This window comes from Thamnophis elegans, chromosome 4 (genome assembly GCF_009769535.1).
Source record: "Thamnophis elegans isolate rThaEle1 chromosome 4, rThaEle1.pri, whole genome shotgun sequence".
Classification (NCBI taxonomy): Eukaryota; Metazoa; Chordata; class Lepidosauria; order Squamata; family Colubridae; genus Thamnophis; species Thamnophis elegans.
The window spans coordinates 92086268-92107703 of record NC_045544.1 but is presented as its reverse complement, the minus strand read 5'-3'; the positions used below and the strand labels follow the sequence as shown (position 1 = coordinate 92107703).

General features: G+C 36.2%; 1 protein-coding gene across 1 annotated transcript; it reads right to left on the bottom strand.

Annotated features, from left to right (window-relative positions):
* Positions 1-5722: 5722 nt before the first annotated feature.
* NEK2 (NIMA related kinase 2) lies at positions 5723-20447 on the bottom strand. The gene is made up of 9 exons (XM_032216472.1): positions 20304-20447; positions 17644-17861; positions 15530-15770; positions 13835-13917; positions 13523-13649; positions 12994-13213; positions 11365-11419; positions 10941-11011; positions 5723-6051 (listed from the first exon to the last, which is right to left on the bottom strand). Exons 1-9 carry the CDS (start codon positions 20397-20399, stop codon positions 5825-5827), a joined length of 1338 nt encoding a protein of 445 aa, XP_032072363.1. The 5' UTR covers positions 20400-20447; the 3' UTR covers positions 5723-5824.
* Between the last annotated feature and the right edge of the window lie 989 nt (positions 20448-21436).

Here is a 21436-nt window from a genome sequence, read left to right as displayed (position 1 = left end):
AATACAAAAACACATACAAATAATTAATATAAGAGGAACTTAGTCTTTGGGATGCATTATTATATCTGCTGTACTCTTGAAGATAGTTAACAGATTGTGGTGATGCTATACATGACTACATCTTCTATCATTACTCACTTTATATGCTAACTAATGATAGAAGTTCAGGCTTGGATCAGTGGTGGGTTGCAAATATTTTTATTACTGGTTCGGGCATGCCCGGGTGCAACACTTCTGCGTATGTGCAGAAGCATCCAGTCGAGTGGGTGGGGCCTCCCACCGTCCCTACTACTACTGATTTGGCCAAACTGGGCCAAACTGGAAGCAACCCACCATTGGTTTAGATTTATAATTTTCTTTTGGGCCTTCTGGCTGTAAACAAAATGGATTGCAAAACTTCTGTTAAAGATTACTGCTCCATTTCTTTATCCTCTAGCTCCCTCTAGTGTCCACCGTTCAAGATTCTTTATTATAAAAAGATCCCAAATAATCACCATTTTCTATGAGAAAATTTCTTCTTAATTCAAAGCTATAATTCCAAATCCGTTCTAAATCCTTGATTTGTTATTAACTTTCTGAAATCCATATTTTAAGCAACTATTTCTGCATAGTCAAAAAATAATAATATCTTTACAAACCTTTTAAAATCAAACTCTGTTGGTTCATCTTTCAGAAATACTTAGTTACCTCAACAGATAAACATAATGACCAGGGCAGACCAATAAGCAGTGGAAGCAGGAACAGTTTCCAACCTCCTATCAGCTTCTTCATTGACTTTATTTGTTGGAAGCTGGCAGAAATCAGATCCCATGATTGCAGCAATGCTGCAGCAGTCACAACTTTGCCGATACAAGTAATCCTCAACCCATGACAATTTGCCCAGCTATTGTTCAAAGTTTCAATGGTTTTGAATCAATGGTAGTTATAACTTGGAGTTTTGACCACACCAGAACCCCTCCCCTCCATACTATCTGAGTTCTTAGCAATTCATTTGAGTTTATGATTGGTTGCCAATCATATGATCACCATTTCCAACCTTCCCTGCCAGTGCCCCCCAGACAGCAAGCTTGCAAGTCACTGGTGCACATTTTCCCTACCCGTGCACTCTCCCAAGCCCTTCTGTGCTTGCACTGCACTGGCCACTCACACACACCTATGCACCCTCCCCAATCCTCATCACATCTGACTCACACCCCTGTGCATTCCTGCATACCCTCCCCAACTCATTCCACACTCCTGTGCAACCTTCCTAACCCAAACAATGTTTTGTGCCCACCTGTCCCCCTCCCTAACCTGTACTGCGCTTCTTATACATTTCCCCATCCTCTTGTACACTTCCTCCCTCAGCCATTAAGCAGCCACCAATGTACCTGCCAGACTGGGACTTTCAACTTCCTGCCAGCTTTCCCACTGGCTTTGCTTGAGGGATGCAGACAGGGAGCATCAGAAATCATGATCATGTGAATATGGTTAACCGTGGCAGAATTGGGGGGTGGGGAGGGGTGACAATTGTGAAAATAGAACAGGTGTGAAAAATCTTTGAAATTTCAGCTTTGCAGAGGTAATGAGCCCTGGATTTTTATGCATTCTTTAAATTGGTGTATTTGAGGCAAAAATTGTTGCACTATGATGAACTTTTTCAGCTAATTGAAGGTTACAAACAGACAGATAGGCTAACTTTAGTAGCATATAGATTTACACAATCTTTCTCCAAGTTAAAGAGGACTTACCTGAGGAATCCAGCGAAAACTTGTCAATTCAGAGAATCTTAATCTCTCCAGTACAATAAAAAAATCCAAAAAGTGATTAAGAAATTAGATTCAGCCAAGCCTAATGTCCATAAAAGGTTTTGTTGCAGGTGTGAATTTAATGGAATCCCAATCCCAAGCCACTCAACTCATAAGCTGACTGCAAAACATCAATTTCTACAAGCTACTCACAAGGAGTAACTGTTTGGAGTCACATGGATAATTTCAACATATCTCCTTCCTCCAGAGATTTTGCTGGTTTGGATCCGGCATCCTACTACATTTCTCCTTGCAAATGTGGTCCCACCACTAGCAATACTTTGCCGTGGCACTCACAGGAAATCAGGCATGTTTATTAATGTCACAAGTTAAAGTTCACGCATCTAGAAGACGTCTGATTTGGGAAAGGCCAAAATAGCTTTCACATACGGACTTTCACAATTGCTTTACTCTTAAACATGTTTGAGTATTACATCATATATTTAGAAAAGTATTTACAATATTTATACCTGAGTACATTGTACAGTAAAAGTATCTCATATTTCCAAGACCACTAAGCTATTAATATAGCAGCGTTGGCATCAGGCAGAGAAATAGTCACAATTTCTTCAGAATGATATCAGCATGGAAAATCTCAAGTTTCCAGTGTGTCAAATTGCTTGAAAGTTAAAATTAATCTAGTGTGTGTAGTAACAAATTAACAGGGAAAGACAATAGAAAGTAATGTCTATAAATCAGTTGCATTCAATTGTATTTGAAAAAAAGAAAAGAATGTGCTGTGATATACAACATATATACAGTGTATCAGTGTTCAAATCACCAGAACTGTAAAGTTCATCAGCTTCAGATCTCTAACTATTCTTTGTGATGTGAAATTTTTGAAGATGTTTTTGCAAAATAACTTCCCAGAGGACCAAGATTAAATTGGAGAATCCTGGCCATTTATAGGTATTCTGTGAATTGCAAAAAGAAATGTGTACTTGATTTGCTGCAATGAATCGTTAAAATGTATTTCTTGTCAACATTTGTATTAGTTTTTCAACAAAGGAAAACGTAAGATTTTCCAGCAACCTGGTCAGTTTTATTCTTCAGCTTAGAGCATAATGTCTTCACACACATTACCCTTTTTTTTTGCTTGTTACCCATTTAAAATTGTTGTATCCATTTTATTTTATTAGTTTGCATTTTACTTCTTATTTTTTTAAAATTAAGATGCCTTGAAAATTGATCATAACAGTGAAAATATTTACTTGGATGTGCAGTCCAATATTAGGCTAAATTTAGGCTTAGCTCATGCAAGGTAATGGGGTTGGCTTTGGCACGCACTATTTTACCCAGCTTTCCTCTACATCATCTGAATTCAATGGAATTTACTATCAAATAGGGAGATATAAAAATGCACTGCTTGATAATATTTTCAGGCTGCTTCAGATGTATAAAAGTATTGAAAACCTAAAAAAATTAAAACATGCTGAAGTTTATTCTTAGAATTCACAGAGATTGGTTTCTAATTTGTAAGTAAGCGTATCAGTCTCTCCAGTTATTAAGGGAAAGCACAAGTCAAAAACAAATACTTTTCAAGTAATGTCCATACTAAAGGTGGCTAACTTATTTATGGGTATTCAAGCCCAATAAAGAGTTGGCTGAGACCAGTTTTGAAGTTGGATATTATAGTACATCAGCAGAGAGGCCTATGATCCCGTTACTCCAGGGGTGTCAAATTTGTGGCCCATGGGTTGGTTGCATCATACCTTGGCCAAACCTACCCCCAGTTTAGCAAAGGGGGGGAAATCGCGATACATCATGTGATGATGTGATGATGCAAGTTTGACACTCCTGCACTACTCCATATAAAGAATAAACATAAATGAAAAGAATAAATTAATACTATCATTATGGAAAATATAAAGTCCTTGTCTTATACCGTTGGCTTTGTTTCATTTTCATAATTACAAATTCGCTGAAATAGGCATACTATGTAGTTTCATGGAATTGAGAAAGGGAAGACACAGTCCATTTCCCAACATTGACTTTACTCATTGTAATTACTGGAAACAATGACTCATTAGTTTAACTGTTTTCATTTTACTAAGGGGGATTTCAAAAACAGCATGTGGTGCAGCATAAAGGTCAGTTGTTCAAAAAAAATTAATTTGAGCATAGGGCTGAAATATTTCTAAGTTTACATCTTGACCCAAAGTGCATTTATTCCCATGTTCTAGATGGCACAGTTGGGCTGACAAATCTGGGCTGCAAAAAAATTTTTTTTTTTCTGTATCTCTATTGCCATCTCATGGTTGATTTTTGCATATCTGGTAATCACAACTTGGGTTCAGGTTGCAAAAAGTTAACTCTAATGAAGTACACATACATTTCTTACAAACACAATTTTCTGTGTCACAAGAACATCTCCTGTGTCAAAAATAATAACATTCTGTCTCCTAGAAACAGTCGCTTGAAACAGAGCCATGAGTCAATCCTGAACTCAGAAGACTCATGACAGGGGCACCATATTTTTTGTTGTTAGTTGCGAAGTTGTTTCTGACCCCTCGCGATCCCCATGGACAACGTTCCTCCAGGCCTTCCTGTCCTCTGGAGTCCATTTAAGCTCACGCCTACTGCTTCGGTGACTCCATCCAGCCACCTCATTCTCTGTTGTCCCCTCCTTCTTTTGCCCTCAATCTTTCCCAGCATTAGGCTCTTCTCCAATGAGTCCTTCCTTCTCATTAGGTGGCCAAAGTATTTGAGTTTCATCTTCAGGATCTGGCCCTCTAAAGAGCAGTCAGTGTTGATCTCCTCTAAGACTGACCGGTTTGATCGCCTTGCAGTCCAAGGGACTTGCAGGAGTCTTCTCCAGCACCATAGTTTTGGCACTCAGCCTTTTTTATGGTCCAACTTTCACAGCCATACATTGCAACTGGGAAAACCATAGCCTTGACTATACACACTTTTATTTGCAGGGTGATGTCTGTTTTTACTATGCTATCTACATTTGCCATAGCTTTCCTCCCCAGGATATTTACCATATCTACCCAGCATCACCATATTTAGGACAGTAAAAAAAAAAAGTAGCAAAATTTGAACATACTAATAATCAGACATTTAGATTTACAGAACAAAACAATTTAGACTAAATGTGCCTTCACATTATTTATTATACACTATGAAAAATAGACACATAAGCCTATTTAACTCATGCTTTCTATCCCAAGTTGCAGCATTTGTACATCCTGACACTGAAGAAATCTACATTCTAACTTGCATGGAAACATGCTTGAGATATACTGGTAATTCCTTTATATATGTAAAATTCACATTGACATGTCTTTAACAAACTTTTTTTTCATCATTTAATATATATAGGAATAATCTTGAAATGTTTGGGACTACAGTTTCTCAAATTCCCAATTACTGGTCATCTGCTTGGGGTTTGTAGGAGTTACAGTCTATAACATCTGACAGATAGACTTGATGATGAAATCTTCCAAGAAAATCAGGCTTTAACAAAGCAAGCTGCTTATATGCACAATTCTGCCAACCAAATGTTGGATATTTCTAAGTTCTGATGACCATATTGTTTTCCTTTTAAGCAATTTATCATTATTTCAGACCATGCTTTCAGTAATCCCAACCCTGAAAAGCCTAATGGGGATAAAACAGATGCAGCCAACTGGCAACGTACACATACAAAAATATCAAAACTAAAACTTTAAGGAGATACTTTAAAAAAGTGGAAATAGCAAATTTGGAAAGGAGAAAGATTCCCACATCCTAGCATTCTCTTTTCTTTTGATACAATGCAGCAATATCAGTTTACTCTCATCTTAATCCTAAAACATCCTCTAAACCATTTTTTTCTGTTAAAATATTAGTAATTTCTTGATGTCGTTGAGTGCATTAAAAGTGCACAATTCCTAAGAAGAGAAATGCTCACAAATCAGTAGATTAAAATATTTTAGAGCTTATTTTTCATCTAAAACTATCTATACAGACCTTTTCATCACAACTATTACAAAAATATACTTTTAAAACACTATAGAAATGTTGCTCTTCTGTACAGGTGCAAATGAACTGTTTCAACGCATTCCTAGTAGCTGACGACTTTTCAACTGATAGTGTCTCTCCAGTTCACACAGGGCTTGCGCACGCAGATTTGCAGCATAAAGACGCTTCTTCAAGTTACAATTTTTTTCTCTTGATTGGGAAAAGTTTTCCAGGTTTTCCTCACCTTGAACATTTTCTTTACTTTCGTCACCAAACTGGACTTTCTTTTTTCTCGCTGTATGGACAGGTAACATTTCATCTTAAAAAGACAAACAAAAACATACTTTTGTAATATTCATTAGCCATAAAATTTGCAAAAAATTAGAATTCATATCTAGTATCATAGAATATCATATCATAGAATTCATTCATATGGTATGGCAAATGGGAATACCAAGCAATATTAAATAAAGGCAAGCCGTTATTTAATCCATGTTATTTAATCCACTAACTGTATTTGTGGGAGAGGGAACATTTTGAGTTTTTTTATAGTTTCTAAAGTTAGTCCAGCTCTTTTTTCTTTTTTTTTTTTTTTTGTGGAAGAATAGGGTTTTTCCAAGCCATTTGGAACATATCTAGACAATATTCAAATGACAGACAGCATCAGTTTCTTTTGTTCATTTCTTAGCTTTACTTTCTTATTTTTATAATTATTGTTCCATTATAAAAAGAGAGTAATATATAGGCAAGAACCAGCAGCGTTAAAAAGATTCATCTTGAAAAAGCTAATACAATTGGTAGAATTATATAAAATCATTTTGCATAATCACAGAATACCTTCAATAATAACATGAGCATTCTTGATCATCTAAGATTCTTATGCTAATAATATGCTCTTCTTTTAACATCCTTTCTATTATTTTATTCTTGAAATTCCATACCAGTCTGAGAAGCCTGTTCTGACAATAGGTGTTTAAATCTATGAAACGGTACTTGCCACAAGTTGGAAATCAATGCTTTTCGTTGTCCCCGCTTTTGATCTTTGTTTCCCATTTTCCCGGCCCCATTTTTCCAGTATTTGCATTTGTTTTATATTTTGAAATGTTTAATAAAATTAAAAATCATGAACTTTTACAATAGATTTTTAATTGACATGCCTACACTTTCTTCTTGACAACACAGAATGTGTGCATACCAATAACTCTTTTATTCCCCATAATTATCCAGCCAGGGAGATTGGAGTCAGATATGCCTACTTTTTGCTGATCTAGATGACTGTGGCCTATAGTTTCTTAGGTTTGCTAGTCTATGTCCAACAGGCTGTGTACTCAATCACACCAGCCCTTTGGAGTATATGAATAATCATCCTGTGATTGCTGGTATCACCCATTGAATAAACAATGAGAAAGAGCAGTAAACTACTGATCTTTTTTCTTGGAAAATTATTTGGTTCTGAAGTGGAAAAATGAGTGACATAGCAGTAGAAAGTGGAGGATGATGGAAGGCTACAGGGACCATGGGAACACAAAGGAGCAGCAAGATAAGTGAGTTAATGGTCCAGTCCAGAAATGATTTTTGAGTCCAAATGAAGCATCAGAAAGTAACCCAACCCAATGAAATATAAGTTGTGTTGGCTTTTGTAGACTTTAATATTTTGTTCCATTACTTGATTAGCAATATTTTTGAGAACTCAACATGGCTCCTTTCCTGAGCCTGCCACCCTCACAGTGCAAGAATTGCTCTTTTGCACTTCCATCTACCCCCAAAATCACTTTTGAAACAACTGTTTGCTCCTTTCTCTCTTTAGCTACTTCCTGTGTTCTCAAGGTTTGTTAAGTGTGCCATTACAGAATCTTATGGATCTCTCTTCTGTAAATATGTGGACCTCGGGATCTTTGCAGCCCATACATAATATGCCTAACCTTAACACCTTTGGTTATTCTTCTTTGAACATGCTTTCAATTCTTTGATTCCATCTTAAAATGTAGTACCCAGAACTGGATATAATAATTTTTTCTTATTTTTTATAAGAAAAAAATGTCTCTATTGTATGTCTCCATTAAATTTATTCTGTTATTAACAACCTATTCTTCAATCCATCAGGATAAAACTTAATTTTATTAGTCTTCCATCTTATTAATATGCTACTGTTCTGTGTACAGCACACCAATTTGATTAGTGTTTCTTCTGTTTCTTCATCAAAGTCATCAGGAAAAAAGATAGAAGTATAAAATTGAGATTTGCAAAATGGCACTCCAGTTCAATGTCTAACCATTGATAAGATTTCTGTGAATGCAATTTTGTCCTGCTACTCAGCCCACACTCAACTGTCTTATTAATCAGAATGTTGTACCAGGTATTAAAAAGAGGCCACTAAGACACACTCAGAAGACACATCTTCTGTTTCTACTTTCAGACAGGTCAGGACAATATAACTTTTTTCAGATGAAGGGCTAGAACTAAGGACCAGGAGAAAGAACTAAACAGGGTGAAACTACGGGTAAGTTTAATTCACAATAATTATACTTTAGTTGGTCAATATATTCCAAGGAAGAACAGTTTTTCTCTCCTATTGTGTTAAAAATTACAATTTCATGGTAAGTTTTAGATATCCAAAGCACAAGGAGATGCAATTGGTTTTAAGATATGTACTCCATATATATTTAAGAGCAGTCGATTAGAGAAAACTGTGAAGGAATATCTCTGAAACATAGGTAATGCAACTGTGGGTGCAGATGTAACTAAAGATCAGCAAAATGACAGGACAAATCATGACTCTTACCTGAAAGTTTGTTTTATTTTCCTCCAAAACCTAAACATTTTACAGAGGAACTAAAACTTAATTCTACTTAATATTTATGGGAACATTTAGCAAACAAATTTTATTTGCATAAGTGCTCTGTTCCTCCTACTGCTCTAAAGAAAATATCTTAGTGGCATTCATTGAGGAGAAAATTAATTTTAACTGTATCCAAGTATCCATGCAAAGATAGACATCACAGATTCCACCCTGACAATGATTATGTCTGCTAATAGATGTTTACCATGTAGAATAAAACTTGCTTACTATATGTTAACTAACATTTTATATAATTCTAAATAATAATTATGGCAATGTAAAAATTTATTGATCCATGGATTTTTCAGAATTTGTTATACTGTATTTTATTGCATTTGTAATTTTTTTTCATTTCAGAAAAATATGTAAAATATGGAACATTTATATTCAATCTGTTCCTTTCTTTACTCCCTAGGCAAGTCTTCAGGTTCGTATAAGCACAGCCTCTTGCAACAGGCAGCATAAAAAAATATAACAGTTGTTGTGAAAAATGCTATAGATGTAGTTATTAGAGAATACAACAACCAAATTCTTTAAGCCTACAGAATGCATGTTATCCAAAATACAGTATTAGGCAGTGTTGGCTTTTCTTTTTAAATTTTTCTTTACTATATAGTTGAATAGTTGAGTATATTTGTAGCTCTGCTTCAAGCAGTGTTTGCACTCAGTGCAGGTAGAAGGAAGAACGTCTTTGTATAGCACATAGAAAAACTAGAAATTTGGCCCCATTGTCTTGGGCAGATATAAATTAATAAAAGTATAGAATATGCCACTTAAAGACATCAGTTTGATAACTGCAGAGACAAAACAGTAGTGAGGACATTGGTATGATTCACCACAGCCTCCTCATACATTTCTAGTAGTGTCAATTTCATACAGAAGTTAATCTATATGAAGTTTTAATCAAAACCTAATAGCAGATTCAAAAAACCCTGCCTCTTAAAAAACAAACAACTTTACAATGTATATTTGGTTGTGATGTTTTTTGAAGTGGAATTAGTTACATGATACCATATGGAAGAGCTACACTGTCAAGAAAAATGATTGCTCAATGACAGGAGCCATTATTATCATAATTTGTATGCCATACAGAACCATTGCTTAACTATCTTTATTACTGCCCTGTTAGTAAATAAGCATTTTTGAGATAACTATATTTTCTGGCAATAAATTGGTTGCTGAGGACAGACAGGAGTGTGGACAGACTAATTACATTTAAAGTATCTTGCTTAAGGTTACCTATTGTTAGTTTAGGTTTCATTTAGTGTGAAACAGAATAGTCCATCTTGTAAAGTTGTTCTAATACAGCACCAAATTCTGTTATTGTTCAAGTGAATTAAGGGAACCTAATAATTAAGAGACAACTGCTTCTACATCAAATTTTTAAAAATGGAATGTGTTTAGCTCCTGGACAACTAAGCCCTTTATTTGTAAAGGCCTTTAAAACAAATTTCATTAGCTAGACAAGCTTTGAAGCTGTATATGCTCAAAGTGGTGTTTTTCAAGGGCAGCCCCAAATACACTGTAGAAACATATTTTTGAATAGAGAAGAATTTCCAAGATTGCAATAACTCCTCGTAATCCAGTCTGAAAACCAGCCAAAGTGCATTATTTTGAAATCAGCTACACAGGATTATAGTGGCAAACATAATAATAAAAATTAATGACTTTAATAATGAAGACCTAATTTTTAAAATCAACATCACTGAAATATTTCATTACCTTTCAGAAAGCTCATTTTCTTATCTACCAAATAGTAAAAAATATTTTATTAAGGACTAATTTCACAGTTCGAGTCAAGACTGAAACATATAAAAATAAAAAACAAAGAGTGGGTGAATTAAATAGCTATATTTACACAATGTCACCCAAACTTAGTAACGATATACCAGGTGTAACAGTTAAGTTTCACATAAAAATAGAAATAGAGGTTGTTTCTTTTATGAAAATATACTTTGTTTCTGATTAAATCCACAAAATAATCACAACTTACAGTAATCTTGAAAGATTAAGTAGAAATCATAATTTTCCATATAGGGAAAGCTTCTTACAATCCTGAAGCATGTATACTTCATGATTTGTGAAAGGCCATTACTGAAACCTAAATTTATGGTTTCACAACTCTTGAAGTATCTTTTATTGTTTACTATGCTTAGAGTTTCAGATTTTTAGGAATCAGAGAGCCATGTGATCCGTATAGGAGATCTCACTTTTCTACATAATTCAACAGTAAAGCATTTTATAATATTCTGGGATTCTCACAATTCCAGAAGGCTGATATCAGCCATAGAGATAGAAGAAAGAAAATGATGGGAGCTTCTGTATTCCTGGTTAGTAATCCAGTAGGAGCTTCTTGTATCTTCTCCTACCTGGGCAAGTTGCTGGCAGGTAGAATCTATGGTCCTTGAATAAGTTGTAATTCTTCATCAAATTCTCAGCCCTATAAAAAGGAGTTGATTAGAACAAACAAAGCTTATATTAAAATGATTTCCAAATGATGTCCCCCATTAATCTAGAGCATTTTGAAGACTAGCAAATATTGTTATCTCAAAAATGTCTAGCTCTTTAGCCTTCCCCAGCCTACAGTATGTTCCATCCAAATGCACATGTTTTAATATCCAGAATTCTCATAAAGGGCCATAATGGATGAAGGATACCAGAAATTAAATTCCACACATAGGAGGTGGCCTAACCTTTCGAGTAAAGATCCAGCCACAAAAACCTATGCCATGAGATTTTTAAAACAAACCTTATTGTAGCAAACTAAGACAATGCAAACATTTAAGAACAGACCTAGACAATTTGTCCTCTGCTAATCTCTCTCGAACACACAATTCTCGTTCTCTCTCTAGAACAAAAAGAGAAGTATGTTTATAAGATTGCAATTAACACCACTGGGTATTTTATTTGACAGAGAGACACATATCATTTCCTTATTTTAACACAGGTAGTCCTCAACTTCCAACAGTTCATTTAGTAGCTATTCAGAGTTACAATGGCAGTGAAAAAAGGAATTTATGACTGTTTTTCACATTTACAACCATTGCAGCATCTCCATTATCATGTGATCAAAATTCAGACACTTGGCACTGGTTCATATTTATGACAGTTGCAATGTTCTAGGGTCATGTGATCACCTTTTGGAACCTTCTAACTAGCAAAGTCAATGGGGAAGTCAAATTCACTTAACAACTGTGTTACTAACTTAACAAAGCAGTGATTCATTTAACATCTGTGGCAAGTTAGGTTGTAAAATGGGACAAAATTCACTTAATAACTATTTCACTTAGTAACAGAAATGTTGAGCTCAGTTGTGGCCAAGGGCTATCTGCAATAACTTTATTCTATCTATGAAAAAACCTGCATGCAATTTTAATACTTTGTGAAATCCAGATACTACTATAGGTAATGCCCTAAGCTCAGCTGTAAAATTTGCATTGTTGTTGTGGCCTGTTGGCCGGTCCTTCCAGCACCTGAATCAGATGAGGCAGAGGCGTGGGAGTCACGGCAAGGCAACCTGAGAGCTCCGAGGGGGAAGAGGGAATGGAGCTGTCAGAGATAGACAGAGGCGGAACCTGGGCCTTCCATCAGCCCTCAGATGGAGAGTCAACAGCCGCCAGGTCTGGAGGTAGCTGATGAGGAAGAGGAGGAACAACTGGGTCCAGTGCCTGAAGCACGGATGTGCAGAAGGCAGGGGAAAGGACAGCAGTGGAAATCTATGGGCCGATCTTTGGGACGGAAGAGCCACCGCTGCTAGCAAAGGCTCACCCTAGCTCTGGGGGGTGATGAAGAATAGGTGTGGCAGGCAACTATTCATCCCTCTGCCAGACAGACTTGTTAGCCTGTGTGAGAAAGAGAGAGAGTTTTTTTCAGGGCTGCTGGTGCTTCTAATAAAGGAAACATTTATTTAACTACAGAGGGTTTGTCGTGTTTGGGAGCCAGGTCAGAACAATTGTCTTATTTGTTAAAAACATATTGTCTGTACTCAAGGCACTATAAACAGCATGATAGCCTCCAATTCTTCTATAAACAACCCTCTAAGGCACCTTGAACTGAAAGACCCAAAATCACTCAGTGAATTTTCATGGGAGAGTAGATATCGACCTTGTGTTATCCACTTAATGCGCTACCTTATTAAATAGTTCCGTCACCATTTGAATCCTTAGTCTACAATAATCACATTAACATTGTGGATGTTTAGAATTCACTGCTGTCAGAGAGTATCAGTGTACTACTTCAGAACACTAAAAGTCTAATTATAAGTGTTCTGAAATTCCACGTTATTTTATTGTTGCTGTGCTCTTTTCTTTACTTCAAATCTCTATTTCATCTTAGGCATGACAAAGAAACATTTGTTGTGAAGATTAAGCTCACAGCAACCAGCGATGGAATATCACATACATGTTTTATTCATTTGCTTACGTTCTAGTCTATGTTCCCTTTCCTTTATAGCTTTCTCTTTCTCTTGCAGCTGTTGTTCTTTCAGTTTTAATTCATTAGTTGCTGTTCCTGAAACTCTTTCTACTTTATCCTGGTCTGATCGTCGCCCTTTCCTCTCCAAAATTCTCACTTGCTCCTCAGATACCAAGTCGACTATCAACGGATTCTGTAGAATTTCTTCAACTGAAGGCCGACAATAATCCTTGAAATCAGAAAAATACATATTTAGCTGACAAAAAAGTTCTTTTTAAAAATGCTAGAGAAAGACTGCATAGGTATAAGCAGTGTATATATCTTTCTAATAACTGGATTTAATTTTACTATTGGCACTTAGTTCCATTAAAGACTAAGCAGTCACATAAATGCACTTCCTCAAGAGCACATTTTAGTGATAGGGCAAAGGGCTGGGGAATTAAGTTAAATGGACTGGGGACATTAGCGCTAGAAAATTTTCTACATAGAGCTCCCTCAATAAAGCTCCTTGCCTTTTTTTTTCCAGAAGTCATCTTACCTTCAGGTTTAACATCTTTGTGATGAGTTCATTCAGCTGTTCCGAATAACGGTATGGGATTCGTCTGAACTTTCCTTCCCTTATCTTTTCTGCTAGCTCTTTCTGATTAAAAGCTGTAAATGGAGGTCTAGGAAAAGTGAATGGCATGTTTTTCAATTTTAAATCTACAAAATGGTCACTATTAAACTTTCTAGAGAATTGTGCTGTAAAATATTAAATTATTGCTCAACATTAAGGATCTAGCTATATTGAATAGCTGCTCAATATTACTCTCAAATACATGCTTAAAAACATTTGCAGTACAATACTTACGACAATGCACATAACTCATATAGCAAACAGCCTAGAGACCAGATGTCAGATTTTTCATTATAGGACATGCGATTTATTTGCTCCTAAAAATGAGATTAAAAGTTATTAAAATATAAATAATTGCATGGCAATAAAATGGCAAATTAGGGGGAACACTGTTCTAGGAAATCAATTACTTAGTAACATGAAGTTTGAAGAACTGGGTCCCCAAATGGGGAGGGGGACAACCATGTGCAAAAGTATCCTCTCCCCCACCCCAACACCACCACCATTACCAGTTTGCAGGTCCAGAAAGGTTGGGGACCGCTGATTCAGTTATAAGCAATCCTTAACTGTGGACTGCCTTCCTAACCTAGTCTTTTTAAAAATAGCACTACCCAAAACCTAAGTCATAGTTTGAATAATCCATAATGCTGGCTTCACAGAAGATATATACAAAACAAACCAGAATACTGGAACCAAGATGACCTTGCTTGCTAAGAAACCAGTTTTTCAAGATATATTGAGAGGAAAATCCAGATTTTCCTCTCAATATATTTGAGAGGGGTCTAGATCAGGAAAGCAGAACTATACCGTAAAAATAAAACTTAGTAAATTATTAACTTAAGCCCTATAAATTTATGTGGGAATACTTCAAGTACAACCAGACTCAATGTAGATATCATTTCATGCTCCATTAGTTAGTAGCGTTGGTTCAGTTTGTTAATAAGTGTAGAAGCAGCATCTCCAGCACCATATTTTTCCCTAGACCTAGATTATATCAGCACTGAAAACACAAAAGCAGATTTGAAATTCCAAGAAAACACTCTCTTCAGTCACTCATTACCTTTCAAGGGGTGGGATTTTTAAAAAATTTTCTCCCCTAACAGTTTTGAAAGGTGCTAAACAAGTTTTTCCCTCACAATATTTTTGTAGGTTTTTTTCTAAAAATATTCTTTTTTGATATATTATACAAATAAGCATTTGATTAAAATTATGCCATTTAATGATGTTTTGGGTATTTCCAGAAACATATATAGAATATATTTATTGTTTTCAATGCCTTCTTAATATTTTAAAAATCCATGGAAATAGCATGTGCTTTTAAAATTGTAACTATTTGCACAGATATGACAAGTATCATGTTATAAATAATTCCTTTTTTTTTGTTGCATTCCACTTTATTTTTGCAACTAACTCAAGGTGGCAAACATATCCAATACACCTTCCTTCTCCTATTTCCCTCACAACAACCCTGTGAGGTGAGTTGGGCTGAGTGAGTGTGTGTGACTGGCCCAAGGTCACCCAGATGGCTTTCATGACTACGGCAAGGCCTGAATTCAGTCTCTTGCTCTCTAGGTTAGTGCCTTAACCACTAGACTAAACTGGCTCCCAAATAGTTTGAAAACAATTCAAAAACCAGTAATCATACTTCTATTTTCCCATTAAGCATTCCCCCTCTTTCTCACAGGGCAAATTTGGGATATATACATGCAGATAGGAAGACTTCTGTCAGTGGCACTTTAATTAGGAAGAAGCCTAGTGTAATGTCAAGTCCTTTTAGTTCAATTAATTTAGGCTGTTAAAAAAACCAAGGTACTTAGTATAGCTTGGCAAAGTACATGTTCAACTTAAGTTTTGTTTGCCGATTTATTATAAATTGACCATGACTAAAGTAGAACAAAACTAATCTGAAAAGGTTTGAAGGACACTTACTGGAGACATATAATATGGTGTACCAACAAATGTTTTTGCAAAACTGGTATCATGATGAAGTATTCTAGCCAGGCCAAAGTCACCAAGCTTCACGTTTTTCTTGCCATCAAGGAAAATATTTGCTGGCTTCAAGTCTCGGTGAAGCACAGTGTGACCACCATCACTCCGCCTGTGACACTCTTTCAGGGCCAAAGTCAACTGCGTAAGGACTCGAAGAACAAAGGCTTCATCCAGATAATGTCTTTTGAAAGAGGAAAAGGTTGTTTTAAGTTCTTTTAGGATAAACTTTTTCCATTAAACCAATTCTCAAAATTGTACACAGTAGAATGTGATTTAAGAATAAGATACTTTAAAGGTTCTTTAAAATTGAGATGCTTTTTTACCTGAATAGCTAAGTCCTGAGACAAACAATAACATTTTATTATTTTGCAGATTATCCTCCCATATATTCTTTTAATTGCTCCCAGAAGAAATGTAAAATTTATACCTATTTATATTAGGGGGGAAAACTGTAAATGGGCAAAACTGGCTCTCTAATCCTAAGGGAATGCAATGAATTTGCATTCTGAATACACCTTAAGGAACAGTTTCACAGGACTTCTTTTTCTGGTGCCTACAAGCCTTTTTTATACATGCAAACCAGAGCCAAATAACATTTTGTAATCATGAACATGATAGTAATTTAAAATTATTTTAATAAATGTTGGTTTGATTTTTTGTTCTCTCGTATTATGACTTTAATTCTGACTGTTTTCCCATTTTGCATTATTCATTCATTTCCCACCCACCACTTTTTTTGCATTTGTACCAAATAAGGATAGAATAAATTCTTGTTACTAATCTTCTCTAAACAGTTCAATGGGAATTCTATCTCTATCTTCCTAACCTCTTATAAATATTTCAAAGAGGCAAAACTTTGCAAGATTTATGTAAGAGACAGCAAGAATCTCTTTCATTATCCAAATCATTTTGCAAAAGAGGAAAAATCCCCACCCCTCACCCAAATTCAAGAAACAGACTGTTTTCTCAGTTGCAGAGTTGTTTTTTTTCAAGAAATGTGAGTATAAGATAAATCTGTTTGAAACCTTCTTTTAAACAGAAGAGTTTTGAAAGAAAACTCTTCTGTTTGGGGAAGAACCATTTTTACCATTTGCAGACTGGCAGAGGGGAGAGAAAGGAGATGGTTCTGACTGAGAGCCAGGCAAGCAAACACACGCAACTCCATTTGTGCAAGCAATGGGTGAATGCACTGCCACTTGCGCTAATGGAACTGAGTGCATACACCTGCTCACCCACCGCTTCTGCCCCCCCAATTCCGAACAGGCAGTAGTCCTTTATTGGGTTACGGCCTTGTGGTTGGGAACCCCTTTTCTAAGTGGCATATATTTATATCTCATTTTTCCATGGACTTAACCTTAGTCTCAACACAGTTGCTTTCTAATAGCCATTAGAGAAGGGGATCTGCACAGGAATTCAAGCCTGCTTATTGCTAGATAACTCTAGTTAGCTGTTTTAATTTTGGCTATTATAAATCACAGAAGAGTTGCAAGAAAGAGGATACAAGGAAGAGATCAGTAAACAATACAATTCAGTCTCAAGTACAGACAGTCCTTGATTTACCACAGTTCATTTAATGACAGTTCGAAGTTACAATGGCACTGAAAAGTAACCTATGACCATCTTTCATATTTACGACTGTTGCAGCATCCCTGTAGTCATGTGATCAAAATTCAGATGCTTTGCAACTGACTCATATTTATGATGGTTGCAGCGTCCCGAGGTCAAATGATCTTTTGTGACTTTCTGACAAGCAAAGTCAATGGGGAGGCCAGATTTACTTTACAACTGTGTTACTAACTTAACAACTGCACAGATTAACAACTATGTCAGAAAAGGTCATTAAATGGGACAAAGGTCACTTAATAAATGTCTCGCTTAGCAACACACATTTTGGGCTCAATTGTGGTCATAAGTCAAGGTCTATCTATCTATCTGGTACAATAAGAAAGGTGAGAAAGAAATCTGGTATGCAGAAGTACTCTAAATGATGATTAATTCCAACATACATTCCAGAACCAACATAACATTCCAAATAATCCAGAGGTTAAACATGCCTTTCTTTTGTACATTTTGCAATCACTGTAGCCAGGTCTCCACCTTCACAATATTCCATCACAATATAAAGTGTTGTATTTGTCCTGTCAATTATACGATCATAATAATGAACGATATTTGGATGTTTCAGTTCACGGAGTAAGTTCACTTCAGAAACAAGCATTTGTTTTTCAGATTCCGTCATAGATCCATAGTCCAGCTCTTTCCAGACTAAAACCTGAAAGAAGACAAAATAAGCCATTTCTAAACTATGAAAATGTATATAATAAAATGATTACATAGCACAATCATTTGGAATGAAGTCCAATGGATTAAAAAAAATTAAGCCAAGAATTAGGAAACTGTATCTCATGCCTCTCTTGCAACAAACATCTTGGTGCTCCATTTTTATAATATCAAGCAACACACAGAGTATTTTATGAGTACAATTCAGACTTTTTCCTCATGAAGAGACTTGCCTTGTTAAATATAGGAATATACTGCCTCTGACAAGAGGCAGTAAATTCTGTCAGTTCTAATCAGGAATAATAAATAATAATAAACACTTTTAGGCCATAATGATCCAAGGAGGAGCAGATAGAGCACAGCCCTACAAAATATCCCATTGAAACTATGCAATTAAGGAGAACAAAAACCTTAGTAAAGGTTTATAAACATATAATTACCCAAACTAGTCACAAATATCCTAATCTTGTTTGTGCCACAAACATTCAAGTAGAAACAAACTATCCCAAAGGACTGAGTTTTCATAGCAACATTTCTTAAAGTATATCCCCCCAAAACATGTTTTCTGAACAACTTGGGATAATCCAAAGAATCAGTACATTTTTGAGGGTTTTCAATCTGCTCAATTTCACTAATCAAGCAGATTCTATCAATGAACAAAGGGACCTTAACAGATCTATCTTCAAATATTACATTGAACAATTGAAAGTGGGGGGCATTAAAAGATTGTTGGGTGAAAATTCACAAATAAAATCAAGCTTTTAAGTAAATAGATGCATAATACCCATAACTACACTATTAACTTTTAGGAAGACTGTGAAAGTCATCCTATTCCTAAAAGCATCAGGTAGATAAGAGATATATTGGATCCCCTTTTAAAACATGATCTTAAGATTTAGTTTATTATATTTCTGTACTGTTGATTTCCCCAAATTTACTGCTTTATAAATAAGCAAAACCATCCAAATATTCCATAAAACTAACATTCCATAAAATCCTTACATAGCAATGACTCCCCGACAGCAACTTTATACTACTAAAACTCTTGTTGTCATTACCTTTAACTTGGCAAAACAGTGTACCATAGGATAGCAATTTTTGAACCAAGGTACCTCAAATAGGCTAATTTAAAGAATGCATTTAAAATCCAGACACCATAACTCCCAAAGGAATGAAATTTGGAGAAGTTGTGGCTGCATCAACATTGTTGCCTACTGCTGTGATCACATACTTTTCTATTTCCAATGCTCCTACCAGGATGCCCAATGGAAAAGCCAGAAGGAAATTAGAAAATATTCCTGCTCCCATTGCTTTTTTATCTGCCTTTGGTCACTCTGTTTCTTTGCTTAGATAAAGAATTATCTCCAAAATGATAACACAACATGGCAATGGTTGTCTATTGAACTAAATGCACTAAATAGATTTACTAAATAGATTTATACGGCCGCCCAACTCACATTGTACAACATTAAAGGTCAATATCTAGATTGTAAATATTTCAAATACAAATCACAGATTAAATATCTTCTGGAAGGCCATCAGATTTATTTTGTTTTAATATGTTTATTGCAAAATTACTAAGCCAAACCTTGCTAGACACAAGAGCTATTCCTATTATATAAAACACATATGCTGTGCAGCAGTAAAATCCAATTTTTAACTATGTTTATTGCCAGACTAATATAGAAAATATTTTCTTAGCACACATATCCAGGCCCATGAAAATATTTTTAAAAAAATCCAATTTAATTGTAATTATCAAAGGAACTACATGGGTACATTTAAGGATAGCTTCTGGAAGTGCATGTGGCTTTAGCACTTCAGAATATGTATACCAGACCAAACACATTAGAACCCAGGATTCATCTTAATTTAATATGTGTGATTTAAAAAACCATACCTTGCCATATAAATTAAAAATAAATCAAATTTACTTTCCTGAAAAAAATTGGGAATTGGTCTTCTCTTTGTACAAGGCCAACTTCAAAACTGTTTCACTTTGTGAGTTGTAAGGCAAGCAGGTGAGCAACTTAAAACCACAGGAGGAACTAGGTCTAGCAAGGTGGGGTTTTCTGGCTGTCTCAACCTCTCCCCTAGTGGTTGTTGGTGTAATACATTGAATAACAAACTAGCCAATTATATTTTAGCCTAGAATACTGTTTGAACTGGTAATAACTTCCACTTTCGCATAGGGTGCAATTTTGCAACGTGGACTAGATTAGATCTTGACTAAGGTAGCAACAAGTGCAGCCCCCGACGCCCGCCCCCTCTCTCCAGAACTCTTCCGGCTTCATGGATAACATCCAACCGGCCCGTCGGGAACCCCGCGCAGGAGGGGCGGAAGAAGAGGCTCCGCAGAGCTTCGATGTAGCCGGCGTGCGGCGAAGCGACGCCAAGTGTCGTGGGACCGTTGCCCGAAGGCTCCTCCGCTCACCTTGCCGTCCGCCTTCCGCCGCACCTTCTGACATCTGCCGTATGAACCGGCACCGATGGTGAAGAGTACTTCGTAATCCTCGGGGCGGCTCGGCATCTTCGCCTCCTCCGATATCCCGACGGACCCCCTAAACAGTAAACACGCCGTTTCGCCACGGAAGATGTTTAAAACGCGCCGCGCCTGCCGCTGATTGGCCTGGCGCCGCGGCTCCGCCCAAACCTCGCCGTCCGATTTTCGATTGGCTCCTGTAACGACGTACTAGACGCGCCGCGCAACGGTTGCTTCGGCAGTTGCTAGGCGATCACAATTAGTGGCGGTTCAGGGTGGCGCGAGAAGCGCATAGAGATCGTCCAGATTGGCTCTCCGAGCCCCGCCCCTATCTTAACCTGGTGCTTTGATGGTGGTCTGCCTTCCGAAAAGCATCCTAAGGTGTCGGTTGAGAACCAGGTTTTTTATTTCAAACAAACTATGGTCGCTTTCATTTCCGTATTTCAAAATCTTATATTTCCTAATCATTTGCCCTATAAAAGTTACACGGACAAAAAGGTTAGTTTGCTCTCTTTTGTAAACTAATATTGGATTGTAAACAACTAACTTTTAATAAGCAGTCCAATCCTTGATAAATGTGTTTAGAAATAAACTGCTCTTGGAGTGAAGCTTTCCTGCACAGGTATAATAATGTTCCATAAAATAAAGTCCATAAGGATAATCCTACAAAAAATAATTAGACTATCAAATTTCACAACATAGAAACCAATAGCGGTTAATTGACTTTTTAGGAAGGAGATAAAATATTTCACATCAGAAAGCAAGGGCATTTTGAGATTTCCATGAAATGTATTCTCTTGGAATTTTACCCTGTCTTTATTACCTTACTTATAAGTAACTCAATGTTTTGGGAAACTGCAGAATGCTGTTATTCCTCCAGAACAAGCTGTGGCTTCTGGTATTCCAGAAGTGGAAAGGAACAAGGGAGCTCTTTATTTGTAGGTTTAATTATGAGTCATTCAGCATTTAAATAGGTTGAGCAAAAATATTTGCATGGAGGGCTTCTTTCAAAAAGAAAAATCTCAATTTAATGAAGATTTGTTTAATTTTCACAATATATATGGCTGCTCCATTTTCTGACTGAG

Excerpts from the sequence above, each read along its gene's own strand:
- NEK2 (XM_032216472.1), bottom strand. The coding sequence starts at position 20,399 with ATGCCGAGCCGCCCCGAGGATTACGAAGTACTCTTCACCATCGGTGCC. Across the intron at positions 13,918-15,529 it reads CACCATATTATATGTCTCCA|GAGCAAATAAATCGCATGTC; the intron begins GTAAGTGTCCTT and ends TCTCATTTTTAG. Across the intron at positions 6,052-10,940 it reads CCTGCCAGCAACTTGCCCAG|ATGAAATGTTACCTGTCCAT; the intron begins GTAGGAGAAGAT and ends TGTCTTTTTAAG.